Below are 15,379 nucleotides of genomic sequence, written 5' to 3'. Positions count from 1 at the left end.
ATTAGACATGTATAGATATTGTGTTATGTATTGATAAATATTGTATTGTGCATCATCTGAGTTTTCAATTTATATATGGGCAAAATTGTACTTTGCACCCAATAAAACTTGTAACAAGTGCTCTTGAACCTATAGTGTAATAATAAAATTTATTGAGCCGGCAGTGTAATTTTTGACTTTTTTGAAACTTGCAATGTGATTCTTCCTAATATTTTTGATGAATTTCATTGATATACATGATTTTGTCTAAAGATATTTTAAAAACTGAGATGGAAGGTTGTAAAGCACTGTATGTGTAATGATGCATCAAGTTGCAAACTTTTATTCTTATTTTTTTAAAAAAAAAGTATTCAGTTTTTCAGTTTTTGCTTATATTTACGGTTTTAATTTGTTTCTCGAATTTTTTTAATTTATTTATTGAATTGAAAAATTCAGTTCTAACACTTAAAATTTAAACTAGCAGAGTAAACTTGAAATAATAAAAGAATGTTAAGGTAAGAGTTCTAAAAATTAAGTTTCCCTCCGCGAAAGAAGTTGTTTCGAAACTTCCCGCCAGATACCGTGACCGTCTATCTCCGGTCACGTTCCGGTAGAGACCCATTGCTCCATTTGCCTCAGCCTTCATTCTTTGCCACTTCTTTTGTTTCCCCAACATTTAAGAAAGAAGCTCCAATATTCGATTCTCTCCATTTCCTTCCTTCATCTCTCTTCTTCAGCTCCTGGATTTCCTCTGTGATGATCTTTACTCTTTGAAGCTTGCTGAGGTTTCGATAGGGTTTTGTTAACCTTCATGCTTTCTTCTGGCATGCTCTTTTTCTCTGTCTGATTTGGAGCAATGAGTGCTGTGAACATCACCAACGTTACCGTACTTGACAATCCCGCTTCGTTCTTAACCCCTTTTCAGTTCGAGATTTCCTATGAGTGCTTGACTCCTCTCAAAGACGGTACTGCTTTTCATTCATCCTTTTTGCCGACTCTATATGTCAATAGTTTTCAAACGCAAAAAGTCTCTCTGCATCGCCAATAAGTCTAGGGTTACTCTTGGTTTGGAATTTGCTTTCCTTTTCCTTAATTTGGACGCTTCTAGGGACATTGAAGTGAAAATAAAAGTTACTTGTTTGTTGTATTACCACAGAGGAGATGTTCAAATATCTTTTTCTCGTGATATGTATGATTAGGGTTTCGTCCTTGGTCTTTGAAGAAGCTTATATGTCCTTTGGATAACAATGAATCTGTATTGCATCAAAGTGTGATATCTTAGATTGGTCTCTAAAGCGAAGAATACTTGATAAATTTAGCTAAATGATACTTTTTTTTTAAAACGCTATTTTAGTTTATAAACGTAGCTAATTGGTATGCTGCTTTTGTTGACATTTGTGTTTTGATAAGTTTAACAAGTATTTTATGGACCTGGATTCTATGTATTAATGAATCTTATCTGTTGTTGGATTTGCAAAGCAAGTGTAAATTCCTTGTCTTATCGAGGAGATTATACTTGCTATGATATTTTAGTGTAATGTCTTGGGATGTGATATTGCTTAAAATGCACAAGTTTTGGATAAATGATGGTAGTTTCCTAGCCTAAAAAATGATGATAGTGCTGATTAGCATAACATTGGAGCTTAAGTGAGAGCATGAGGACAATATGATTGATATGGAACATAGTAGAAAAATAGTGAAGAAAACCTAAAACTCTTCCAAGATCTCAAAAGTTATGCGGGGTCATTTCCTACATCTGGGCTTAGTTTGTAGGCTTCCTAATTAACATTAACAAATCATAATGAACGTTAGATGGAAACATCAGAGATCCTAGTTTGTAACTCCCCAATCATAAATCATAATGAAAATCATAATATGGTATTGGCGGTGCATCTTTTATTTGTTTTGTATTATTTTGACTTTAGTCAATCATAATATCAAGGGAGAATGACATTTAAGGCCTTTTCAAGGGAATTTATCACAATAAGGCCCCATTAGTTTTGCATTGAACATGTCTTGTGAAAACACGTATATGTTGTTGTTAAAAGTTGAACTTCAACTTGTTAAATTTCTAAGGAAATCCTAACAAAAAGGACAAGGTTTAGTTTTTTAACAACAACATATGCGTGTTTTCACAGGATAACATCCAATGCAAAACTAATGGGTTTTATTGTGGTTTCCTTGAAAGGGCCTTAAATGTCATTCTCCCTAATTTCAAAGAAGTAATGTTGAACTAGCTCAATCTAAAACTAGCCTTAAATTGGGGTAGTAGTTCATGCTAATGCTCTAATAAATTGAAACTGACATGATAAATGTCAAAAATCTTTCCTCTTTCATGGGAAGTGTTTTATTATAATTGATCTTTTAGTAGGATTGATATTCCCAGGAAGTGATACATCCCTTGAGATATCTTATATTTGAATTTGTTGCGTAGTTCGCTTGCAATGTTTTCATTCACTCGCTAGCCATGCTTCACCAATCAAGGAAAATGATATGCCTTTTGCTGATTGATCTACTAATACAGCATTCAATTGATTGTTGAAAATGTATTTCAAAAAGTCATTTTCTGTGAACAAACTGACCAAAATTTTCATGCAATTGTAGATCGTATTAGCAAGTATAGGTTAATATTGTTGTAACTTTTGATTTTCTATCATGTTTCCTGCTTTGATTCATGAAGGGAAAATCTTATGGGATGTTGCTGTTAGTGTTTCCTAATATTTTGCTTCTCCCTTTTTAACCATTATTTTTTTTTATATATAAGATTTAACCATTGTTTCACATGCTTTACTCTGATTGTGAAACTGACAAGGCTTATTTTGTCACCTGAGGACAGATTTGGAATGGAAGCTCATTTATGTTGGATCTGCTGAGGATGAAACGTATGATCAATTACTAGAGAGTGTGCTTGTTGGTCCTGTCAATGTTGGAAACTATCGCTTTGTATTACAGGCAAGCTTCATGCACAGTATTACTCATGGATTTTGTGATATAAATGCGATATGATATGGAAATTCTTTTTGACATTTTGCAGGCAGATCCACCAGACCCATCAAAGATTCGTGAAGAAGATATTATTGGGGTCACAGTGCTCCTATTGACCTGCTCTTATCTGGGTCAGGAATTTGTCAGAGTGGGATACTATGTGAACAATGACTATGAGGATGAGCACCTAAGAGAGGAACCTCCGCCAAAGGTTTTGATTGATAAGGTTCAAAGGAACATATTATCTGATAAACCTAGGGTTACTAAGTTCCCCATCAATTTCCATCCAGAGAATAACAATGAAAATGCAGAGCAACCTCCTCCAACTGAGCACCCATCTGAAATTAATGAGAACGGAGAAGTGCAACATGCACCCTCTGATCATGTTCAACCAGATGAACATGAATCTTAAATTTTACTGGTATAGAGAAACATTGTTTTGAGTCCGTGTAATTTTACTCTAAAAGATGCAAACAAGATTGCCATCAACATGGATGCTTGAGTTTTACAGCTGCCATCAACCATCTGAAATTGGATGAGACATTTAGGATATGATGATAAATATACACAGGCATACGTGTTGTGATTTTTGAAACCCAGTTTTTTCAGTGAATCCCTGTGTGGTGCTTTCAATTTGGTTTTGATTGTTGAAACAGATTCTCAGTGACTAGATTCTGTTAGTTATTTTCTTCACGGTTTGTAATAGTAGAGATAAAATGCACATTAGTGTGGCTAATTTGATTCTTGCTTTCTTTAGTACTCTTTTGGTCTGATTTTGTCTGCATTTGCCTGTTTGATGGAATCAATAATCAAGCAATATTTACAGTGATGCGATAAGAAACTATTGCTGATGCTTGGTTTATCAACAAATGTTTCGTTCATTGAAATATTATTTTGTTACTTGAAGTAGAAAAAATGAAGCTATGAAATCCATTAAGGGGTTTTTAATAATATATGCCAGTTGCTTTTGTTGGTCTCAGGATTTTTATTTTATTTTCAATATAAGGCTATGGAAGAAATCATGTAAATTACATAGACAAAAGCAATAACACTTACCAATTCAGTTTGGCATGTGGGGACTCTCATCACTTAAGTTGTTAGGGATACAAATTCAATCTTTGTATGTGTAGTAACTTGGTCGAGAGAAGTTTACCTTTTGTCCTTAACATCCTAGGGAGATTAATTTCTGCTATTGACAGAGTGGACTTCTGATGCCTCACAAGCGAACAATAAACAACAAAGCAATAGAACTCTAAGCACTGCCCACATAAGTAGCTAGCAAACTGTGACACCTTCAATAAGGATCTGTTAAAACAACACAATCTAGCTATCACAAGCTTCATGAGCTAGCTACTTGTACATTTATTACTTTCTCTAAAGGAGTGATCAATAGTCATGTTCTAGTGCCAAATAATCGGCTTGCTGGTTATGCATTAGTTCAAGTTCTATGATTTTGTACCAGTGGCTGTAATGTGTAGAAAGTTCAACTTTTATGATGTTTAAACCGAAGCCCATTAGATTATGCATTAGTGTAGACTTGGGACTCTTGCTTCAAAATTTGACAAGGCAAAAGGATTCTGCAACTTTACTTGCATTTGTTATCTTTCAAGACAGTAAACAAAACTAGTACTTTAAACTGCTTACCTACTGTAACCAAGTCAATGTTTTGTAATCAATGTTTTATATAAGAAATAAATTTAAAAATTCATGATGGAATTACAAGGGAATGCATTTGTAATCAATGTTTTGAGACTTGGACTAAACCACACAATCAGGCCGATCAAATTATCACCTAATAAAAAAAGTAGTTTGGGTTAATCATTTAACTCATTCTAGTAGTTGACTTGATTTAGCCTACAATGATTTGAGCGAATTTTGAAAATCTAACAAAAATTTGAAACTTACAACAGTTAAACCATTTTTTTTCCTTTTAACTTTTATTTTAGCAATAAAAATTTTTATTTAATTTAAAAATATTAATGTCAACTTCTAGCTTCTGAGATGAACTTCCCACAATTGAGTAATTGACTTGTGTCTTTAAGGCTATAGCTGTATCCACTCGAGGCTCCTATTGAGCTGTCTGAACTAACGGCATTGAGTAGCTTACACACGCACGCGTGCACACGCACACGCACACATATTGCCCCAAACTTACTAGGTCTCCCATTTCGTTAAAATCTAGCCTGTCTCTGAACATTTGTTCAGAATTTATGTTTGGCCAATGTGGATTGGAGATGATACGCAGAAGACAGTATTTTCTGCAATTGTAAGCTTAGCTGAAACGTATCTACAGAATATATGCTAGTAGGTATTGGATCCACGTAGTTTAATAATTTATGATGTCACAGAAAACTTCAAAAATATACTGTGCCTCATCTCATTATGGATAGAATGACTCGTTTTTTTTTTTTTTTTTATGTAGCCATTGTTGCGTGCTTACGATTAAGAATACTTGGTATCTTCATTTTCTTCTACACAAAATATGCAGTATGTGATTACACTAATAAATTATCTAGAATATTTCAGGGTTGAATTTACAGAAAGACAAATGTTTTGTTATTTCAATTAATTTTAGTTAAAAAATTTGAGTTGAAAATTAAAGGAAAAAATAACGAATAATAAAAATTTCTAATATATATAGATTTTTAATTTACAAAAGCATTGGGGTTCATTATTCATTTTATCGTATAGGTTACTATTTCAGTGAATTATATTGACAATTGTGTTAAAAGTGTCCTAATTATATCTAAGCTAATCAGTCTCAACTCATAGTTTTAACCAAATCATGAAAATATAATTTGAGTCAACATGAATTTTTAAATTTATTTCTTATTGAATTAGTCATAATATCTCATGAAGAACAAGAAAGATAAATGCAATTGTAAATTAAAATTCATAAGAGTAAAGAAAGAAATAAAAACTAGTTTCCTAATTGATAATATTAGGTAACTTAAAAGTATAACATTAATAAATAGGATTAAGGATCATTTTTGCCCCTTAACTTTACCTAAAGGGTCACTAGGAACTCTAAACTTAATTATGGATTAATTCTATCTCTCAACGTTGATTCTCTTCTTTATTACTCTAATGTTAAAAACACTTAATAGTTGTTAGTCATTAGTGGGTTTCACTATTTTTTAAAGATATTTTTTATTGAATTGAGAGTCATTTTTGCCCCTCAACTTTTGTTCAAAAGGTTAATGATCATTAGAGCTGGTGATTTGTGCTAAGCTCGACAAATCAGCCCGAACCCCATGAAAAAAGTTAGAGCCGGGCTTAACTATGTGAGTTTTTTTTAAGAGGGTATGATACTTTAACCTTGATCTAAATAAGTCCAATCCAAATTGAGCCCTATTCAAATAAACTCGACCATTGAAATTTACAACTTTATATGTATATAAAATTGATAATTTTGGTCAAGCCAAACGGGCCAACTTGAATTTGGCCAAAAAAAGTTAGGGCCAAACTTAGTTATATAGGCTTTTTAAAGAGAGTAGAAAGCTTTAAGCTCGATTCGGATAAAACTTGGCTCGAATTGAGTCCGACTCGTTCAAATTATTGTCTTTGGTGATCATCATCAACTCAAATGTTTTATATTAAAAAATAAAATTTAGGGTCCACTAACAATCGACTAATGGTGAAAAAAGGACAGAATGATAAAAGAGGAAATCTTTAAAATTGAGAGACAAAATTGATTTATAATTGAGATTAGGGTTCCCAATAACATTTTAGGTAAAGTTGAGAGACAAAAATGATGCTTAACTCCAATAAATATTGTTCTAAAATCCCTAATCATAAGTATAAATCATAGAGAAAATTAAGTAATATATAAACAATAACTAAGATGTAAAAAACCCGAGCTGTAGGCCTCTAATATGCCCTTCTCTAATGCCCATTGTAATGTCCCAAGTTTTTAATTTTGTTTTTTATTTTTCCTTGGATCATTGAATTCTACTTAAAATAAGAAACATTTGGATATCTTGAAGTCTCAAAATGGTGAAGATTTGTATTTTTCACATTTTTTAAAGAAAAATATTAGAATTATACGCTTTTATTTTTAAAAATCATAAAATATAAATCTTTACCATTTTAAGATTTCAAAATATTCAAATATCTTTTATTTCAAAATATTCAGTAGAATCCAATAATTCAAAGAAAAATAAAAAACAAAATTAAAAACTTGAGACATTACAATGGACATTAAAAAAGAGCATATTAGAAGCCCCCAACCCAAAGAATCCCCTTGTAATCTTGCTCTTAGTCTTCATAAAGCTTTTGAGTGCTCTAAATATCTTTAAAAAAAAAAAAACTATAGTGATTGAATGCTGGAGACACAATAAGTGAAAAAACATCCAAAATTATGTGAAAAATAGGCTTCTCGTGAAATTTCTCAGATAACAATAATCTCTCTCATTGGCTATATATATATATATATATATATTTATTTATATTTATATTAGTGTCGATGAAAGTGTTGGAATTTAAATATGGAAAAAGAAAGGTACTCAATTTAAAAATCTTTCATATATTTCAACATTGATGTTACTATATAAACTAAACGCTTTCTTTTTTTCTCTCACCAATATTCTTCTCTACTCACACACACTCTTGCACTGGTGCTCCCACACCACAACATCTTTCTTCCTACACATCCCCCCACCCCCCCCCCCCCCCAAAAAAAAACACACAAATCCGAGGCTTTCCTTATTAATATTGCCACGAACATTATTAAAATTGCATACAACTTCTCTGGATTTTGGCTAATATTACTGCAACAATTTACCCAGACAAGACACACACACACATAATTATGCATCATGCAAACTAACAATAAGGTGGCGGCGGTGGAGGATACGGCCATCCTAGTGGTGAAGGAGGACAAGGAGACCCTGGCCGGAGGCAGTTGATAAACTCATGGAGGCGGCAGCGGTGGACCACATGGTGGACCTGCAGTACTGGCGGTGGCGGATAAGAAAGTGGCGGCGGCAGTGCGCGTGGCAATGGACATGGAAGAGGAGGGCAACGAGGACCCATGAATTGACGAAATCTACAAATTACAAAAATTGTTTGATTTAGAAATTAGAACAGTATTGGTGTCATGGTTATCTAGTGAAGGGCTTGTTGACATTGGATGGCCTAATTGTCAACTGGTCAAGCTAACGGCTCTATAAAGTCAGAAAAACTGTTTGGAGAGGTGGGTCACTTTGGATCGGTGGTCAAATCAGGAACCGAATCTGTTATTCAAAACCCGAACTATTTAAGAAAACTCTTCTTTCCTTTTTTTAATCAATTTTTTAAATGATCAATTTTTTAATCATTTAATATTATGTTATATTATGTAACTTGTTAAGTCATGATAAACTTAAAATATTTAATTTTATTTTTAAATTACGTAGCAATTTTATATTTATTTTTTATATTTAGATTATTGTATATATATATATAATTTAATTTAATTATTAGATTACCAGTCTGACAATTAGTCCGACCTTGTTGGACCATGCAAACCATAAATCGTTGACATTTTTAGTTCAATATACAGTCAGATTATAAAAACATGAGTATTTATAAGATGGCTAGCTAGAAGCTTCAACCATGTAGAGAGATGTTAGTGTTACTAGCTTATTATGCAAATTACTGGCACAAATTAAGGCTAATTTAATTAGCTAATTAATTAGGAGGGTCTCTCTCTCTCTCTCTCTCTCTCTCTCTCTCTCTCTCTCTCTCTCTCTCTCTCTCTCTCTCTCTCTCTCTCTCTCTCTCTCTCTCTCTCTCTCTCTCTCTCTCTCTCTCTCTCTCTCTCTCTCTCTCGAGGCTAAACCATTTTATTTTGTAGGATTTTGCCTCTAATCTAACATTTTCTCGTAGAAAAAGAAGACACACATGTACACAAATATGTCAATGGTATATTAGAACCCTTGATCTCTTTCACATGAGACTGGATAATTAGTTATTGACAGGCTAACCCTTTTCATTATAGGACATTTTATGTGTGAATTTTATACCAAGAAGATGCTTAGGGACTTGCTTCAGTTTCTTGGACTCCAGCTAATCTGTATTGAGTTTGGGTCAAATTATAAGAATGTAGCAAACTCTCACAATTATTTAATACAATTGTATATCTAAGACTACTCAAATACAATACCCCTTATTAAACTAACACAACTCTTAATCACCTAAGCTACACGTTGGTTGGTAGCAAGCTAAGTGATTTTTTTTTTTTTTTAAATAACTGTAGTAGTGTGTGTGTGTGTTTTCTTTCTTTCTTTTCCCGAACAAAATCCTTCCAAGTTGGGAGTTTTATAATATTGCAACGTGGGATTGTCTATTTTATACCTATAGCGCAGCACATCTGCACATGGGATTCTCTTCTTTACCTGAACCTCACGGCGTTGTGTTGATATTATATAAATCTGTTGCACAGGGACGGATCTAGAAGCTAATGAATGGGGGGGAGACAAAATCTAGTTTTAAAAATTTTACGAGCCAGACTAATAATTTCCACCAAAGGAGCATCCAAGTGTGGGGGCACAAGCACCCCTCCTTGCCCTCCTGGATCCTTCTCTGGTAGCATCACAAGGGTGCTTTCAAGTTTTAATTAATGATTAATATCTTTCTTGCCATGTGCTTAGTAATGATAACAATATATATGTCTGTGTATATATATAATTTATTTGTTTTCATACATTTATTTGTCACCATGTCCCATTTGTTAGTACATGTCCGTTAATATTAAATAGTTTGGCTTGATACTTTTTGCAAATGGTCCTTTTTGGAATTAAATACCTAAAATATATATATATATATATATAATTGAAAAAAAATCGAACTGTATTCATGAATCAAAATTAATAGAGAATAAAAACAAATAGTAGAAAGCTAGTTTTATCAATCATGCTTCATCCCTACCCTTCAACTAGAAATTTAAAAAAAAACATAATTACAAAAATCATAAATAAAATTGTTCTCCAATCTCCAAACATGTTCTAACTTTAATTTCTTAAACTTTTCAATGCTAGAGTCCTTCCTGCTAACTCATTGGATCAACAGTGGTCCTGCGTTATGCGTTGGCCATTTGCTCCCACTCTCCCACTACAAAGTGAAAATTACATTGTAATATCCTTAAAGAAAACGCAATTTTTTACCCCCTCAACTATAAAGTATTTCATTCATCCCCCAATAGATAATTGATTCCATTTGCTCCTATTATGATTTTCATTTATTCAAGTTAATGGCTATTGTATGACTTTTAATATAAACATTACTTATAACACATCTCCACTTGCCTCCTGGCAATCATTTCCCTCTCTTTCTTTTTTAGATTTTCGCCGCAAGTTATCTTCTTCAATTTTTAATCAGGCATAACTTTCACAAATTCTCTTGGAAATTTTGGGCCAATAGTTTCTTCTTCTTGGCTAATTGAGCTTACGATGGAAGAAGAGCTCTCATCTTGGCCCAATAAATTTGTAGGCTTTAAGTTTAATCTTTCTGGGCTTATTTAGACTTTAATAATTTGGACCAATCCTCCTCCCCCATCATATATTTCTGACTTTTGATTAAGTTATTGAAGACAGTTCAGTTACATTAGAGGCTGAAAGGAATCTAGCCCAATAACTCTAATATAGGACCAATTAAAATTATTACATTTTTCTTGGTCCATTTTTTTGATTTCCTAAGGCATAATTAGTACTTAGAAAATTGAGTCCACGTTACTCATTTTACTTTCTAATCTTTCTCATGTCCATAGGCTTTTAACTTTCTTGTCAAGTTCGCGTGGTGGAGTATTGAAGGATAGCAACAATTCCTGAACTTAGGGTCTTAATAAAAAATTAGGACATGTTTCCCGTCATTACTAAATTGTTTGATATATTCAAGGGTGTTGAGTTATATTGGCAAAAAGGATACAAAATTGTGAAGATTTTTTATGATTGTATAGAGGCTATCTCAACAATTACAAAGGACAATCATAATTATTACCTCTTTCAGGATATCATCAATTCTATAAATTTGATTTTATTTAGAAATTAGATTGTAAACTTTAACTTTTTTTTATATAGATAATAATAGAATGGCTAACTACCTTGTACAGTTAACTCATAGATTGCTCAATGACTTCAATGTTTTTGATGCTCCACCCATTAGATGATTAGGGGTAGCTAGTCTGTTTTTACTTTTGTTGTTTGGTCTCATGTAATGTTTTCAAACTCTTTTAAATGAGTATAACATGTTCATATTAAAAAAAGAATAATAAGTTGTCTATAAATTTCTACTTATCACGATTCAATAAAATACTACAATTATTATTATATAACCAAACAAGCATGAACGACACATTTCATGGGGTTTAAGAGATTGATTCACATTGTCTGTGATTCATAAACAATATGGCTTTGAGTTTTTATTTTCCTTTTTTTTTTCTTTCTTTTTTATTAAAAGATTGATATAGATGTTAATGATAATGTATTTGGTTTTAACTATTCTCAGCTTCCCATTTATGATATCGGTGGTGCATCTTCTAGAGTTGTTTTGCATTTTTAAGTCAACCATAATTTAATAGAACTGATTGTGAACTAGCTCAATCTAAAATTGTCCAACAATTGGGATAGTCGCTCATGCTAAAGCTCAAATCATTGGATTGAAACTAGCAGTGATAGTGTCAAAAATCTTCCATCTTCCCATGGGAAGTATTTTATTACAATTGATCTTTTAGTAATATTAATTTTCCCAGAAAATTATACATCCGTTTATCTTGTATCTTAATTTGTTGTGCAGTTCTCTTGCAATGTTGTTTCATTCATTTTTTAGCTCTTCTTCACCATTCAACACATTGTTCAAAATGTGTTTCACAAAGCATTTTCTGTGAAACAAACTGATTCAAAATTGTCATGCAATTGTACGTTACTATAATTAATATTAAAATAAATATTAATATTGTTGTAACTTGTAAGCTTTTGATCTTTAATCCTATCTTTAAGTCTACTGATTTGACCCATGATAGTGAATGCTTTTTGGGACGTTGCTGTTGGCTTTTCCTAATGTGCTGCTTCTCTCATTTATACCATTATTATCACTTGAGAGCAGATTTGGAATGGAAGCTCATCTATGTGACTTATGATCAAATTACTAGTGTAACTTGTTAGTCTTGTCAAGTGTCAATGTCAGAAACTCACTTTGTATTACAGGCAAGCTTCTTGCAGACTATTACTCAATGATTTTGTGTTCTAATTGTTATTTTACTGGCAGATCCACCAGACCTATCAGTTTCCATCCAGAGGACAATGAAAATGCAGAGCAACCCCTGATCATGTCGAGCCATATGAGCATGAATCTTAAATTTTACAATTACAGAGAAATATTTTGTTTTGAACCCTTATAATTTTATTCTAAAGGATGAAAAACAAGATTTCCATTAACATGGATGCTTGAGTTCTACAGCCGCTACCAACCATCTGAAATTAGAAGTGGCATTTAGGATGTGATGATTAACAAACGCAGGCTGACTTTTGTCTGGCTGTGGTTTTTGGAACTCAGTTTCTCACTTTATCTCAATGTATCCATGTGGTGCTTTCGATTTGGTTTTGCTTGTTGGAACCCAATTTCAATGACTAGATTCTGTTAGTGATTTTCTTCAAGGCTTGCATTTTGCAATAGTAGACATAAATGCAGATTAATTTTGGCATTTTGAATCTTATTATCTTAGTCTTTAGTATAGTTTTGGTCTGCTTTTGTTCACGTTTGCCTGTTTGATGGAATCAATAATTAAGCAATGCTTACAATGATGCTACAAGAGGCTATGGAAGAAATCATACAAATTACAGAGCAAAAGCAATAGAACTCTTAAGGACTGCTTAAATGAAGCAAACTCTGACACCTCCAAGGAGGATCGATTAAAACAACAAAAACAAACTAGCTATCACAAGTTTCATGAGCTAGCCAATTTACACATTTATTAATTTCTCTGAAAGAATGATCAATAGTCACGTCCAGGCCAATTTACACATTTATCAGTTTCTCTGAAAGAATAATCAATAGTCATGTTCCAGTGCCAAGTAATCAGCTTGGTGATTATGCATGAGTTCAACTTTTACGATTTGATACCGGTAACTACTATATTGTGTAGAAAGTTCAACTTCTATGATTGTTAGACGAAAGCTAATTGTATAATGCATTAGTACAGACTCAGGACAACAACGATAACAAAAAGCCTTATCCCAATACGAGGAAGTCAGCTACATAGATTGTCAATCATATAAATTGCATGATATTATTATGCTCTACCAACAACCAAGCGTTCAAAGACACTAGTACAAACTTGGGACACTGCTTCAAAATTTGGCAAGAGAAAAGGATTCTGCAACATTACTTCCTTTGTTGTTATACAAAGATCAGCACTCAGTCTTTCATATAGATTCTTTGAACCATCTTCAATACTATAGTTTCTTTTATCTGTCACTCCAACACAGTAAGCAAATCTAACACTATATACTGCCCAGAAACCATAACCATTCAGAGCATTCCTCATAGGTAGATACTACTATTTGCTCAAGACCTTAGTGAAGATGGTATATGTTCAGTGCATAAGCCCTCAGATCTCAAAAATATCAACTGTCTGCAAGGCATCTGAGCTTAGCTAAAACTTCTCTATAGAACACTCCCCCCATCATTTTTATAAGACACTTATAATATTATCACTGAAATCAAGGAGAGACTTAAAACTCATTCAATTCATACAAAAATCAAACAAATTTCCAATTTTGCCCTCATTTAAATTCATATGGTGTAACTTTGAAAAAATGAACTAACATGAAATAAGGGTAACACGGAAAGATCTAAAAAATATTATCCCATATGGTGCTTTGAGGACCAAAGCTTCATAGCCTATGATGTCTCAGAAACACTCTCAGTGGTAATATATGTAACATCGATCTTATAATAGGATGAATCAGGCCCTATTATATTATCTTCTTGCCCTCAAACAACCGAAATTCTGGTTCGGTTTGTTATTTTCACCACTCCAGACTACAACCAAAACGACCACATATGAAAACAATCGACAAGAAACAGAAATGAAAAATATGCCAGTGACCAATATTAGATTCCTGTCCGCACCGGTTAACTAACAGAGGGATGATCAGAAATCTGTGGCTCAAGTAATATATATATATATATATATGCTATGAACATGATTAAATATTGCATACAAGTTCTGGATTTTGACTGATAAAACTACCATAATTAATCCAGACAATCATACAGATAAAACATTAAAATTATGCATAATACACCCTAGCTAATAAGGTGGCGGTGGAGGGTGTGGCCATCCGGGTGGTGGAGGAGGACCAGGAGGCCCTGGCGGCGGTGGATGATAATAATACGGTGGCGGTGGAGGACCAGGCGGACCTGGCGGTGGAGGAGGCGGACCAGGCGGTGGGGGTGCGAAAGGAGCCGGTGGTGGCGGTGGATGGTAAAAATGTGGCGGAGGTGGACCAGGTGGTGGCGGCCCGGGTGGCGGCGGACCAGGGGGTGGATGGTGGTGCCAATGGCGATCCATAACCTGATGCAGAAAATTAGTGTTATGCGGTTAGAGTTTGAATGGGATGATGGAATTTATAAGATGAGTAAGGTTGAAGGATGTAGATAGAGATTTTGTTGGCACCAGGACTTGCAGATAGAGTTTGACGGTTTGTTGAATGATTTGATTGTTTCGTAATAACTTCGGCCTTAAGGTTCGTGTTAAATGTTTTTTTTATTAAAAAAAAATACGCCCACTAAAATTAATCTGCTCATGTAGCATTTCTTTATTTTTTCATGACATTGGATTTCAGACCGAAAACAAAGCCGTGTTTGAGTTGCCTGTGCCACCTCGGTCATTGTCAAAATACAAGTCCTTGTCTTTTATTTAACAAATGAATAGTAGCAATATTAAAAAAAAAGTTAATAATAAAATTTAATTTATTATAAATTTAAAAGTTTAGAGTTACTTTTGCATATTTTAAAAGTTTAAGATTCGGAATATTTTTTGTATAATATTTTAAGATTCAATTTATAATAAATTAAACTTTATTGTTAACTTTTTTTTAAAACGCTGTTATTATTCATTTGTTAATTCGCATTATAGATCTTAAACTATTATGCAAATAATATTATGGACCCTAAATTTGGAAATTTCAAGCAAACTACTCCTACTTTTTATGTATAGAACTTTAACTATTATGTAGATTAAACTAGTCTTAGCGTGTTCTACCATAGTGAACACACCATTAGCCATGACGAACGACTCATAATTTTAAAAAATGATATTTTTTGTCCCTTTTTTGTAATGTTTTCTAGACGGTTGATATCCTAAGTGTGAACACCGTATTTTATTTAAACATTTTTAAATTTAATAATAAATAACAAAAAATATGAAAATGTA

At 33.1% G+C, this 15,379-nt stretch overlaps 1 protein-coding gene across 1 annotated transcript; it reads left to right on the top strand.

Moving 5' to 3' along the window:
- Nucleotides 1–632: 632 nt before the first annotated feature.
- On the top strand, nucleotides 633–3,720 carry LOC129293563 (probable histone chaperone ASF1A). The gene is made up of 3 exons (XM_054931593.1): nucleotides 633–944; nucleotides 2,816–2,931; nucleotides 3,014–3,720. Exons 1-3 carry the CDS (start codon nucleotides 836–838, stop codon nucleotides 3,374–3,376), a joined length of 588 nt encoding a protein of 195 aa, XP_054787568.1. The 5' UTR covers nucleotides 633–835; the 3' UTR covers nucleotides 3,377–3,720.
- Nucleotides 3,721–15,379: the final 11,659 nt, after the last annotated feature.

The sequence above is a fragment of the Prosopis cineraria genome, unplaced genomic scaffold (genome assembly GCF_029017545.1).
Source record: "Prosopis cineraria cultivar Desert tree isolate PC_DT_omini unplaced genomic scaffold, ASM2901754v1 PC14, whole genome shotgun sequence".
Classification (NCBI taxonomy): domain Eukaryota; kingdom Viridiplantae; phylum Streptophyta; class Magnoliopsida; order Fabales; family Fabaceae; genus Prosopis; species Prosopis cineraria.
Note: the sequence above shows the minus strand (reverse complement) of the source record. Positions and strands in the feature narration are given on the sequence as shown.

Excerpts from the sequence above, each read along its gene's own strand:
- LOC129293563 (XM_054931593.1), top strand. The coding sequence starts at position 836 with ATGAGTGCTGTGAACATCACCAACGTTACCGTACTTGACAATCCCGCT. Across the intron at positions 945-2,815 it reads CTTGACTCCTCTCAAAGACG|ATTTGGAATGGAAGCTCATT; the intron begins GTACTGCTTTTC and ends ACCTGAGGACAG. Across the intron at positions 2,932-3,013 it reads ACTATCGCTTTGTATTACAG|GCAGATCCACCAGACCCATC; the intron begins GCAAGCTTCATG and ends GACATTTTGCAG.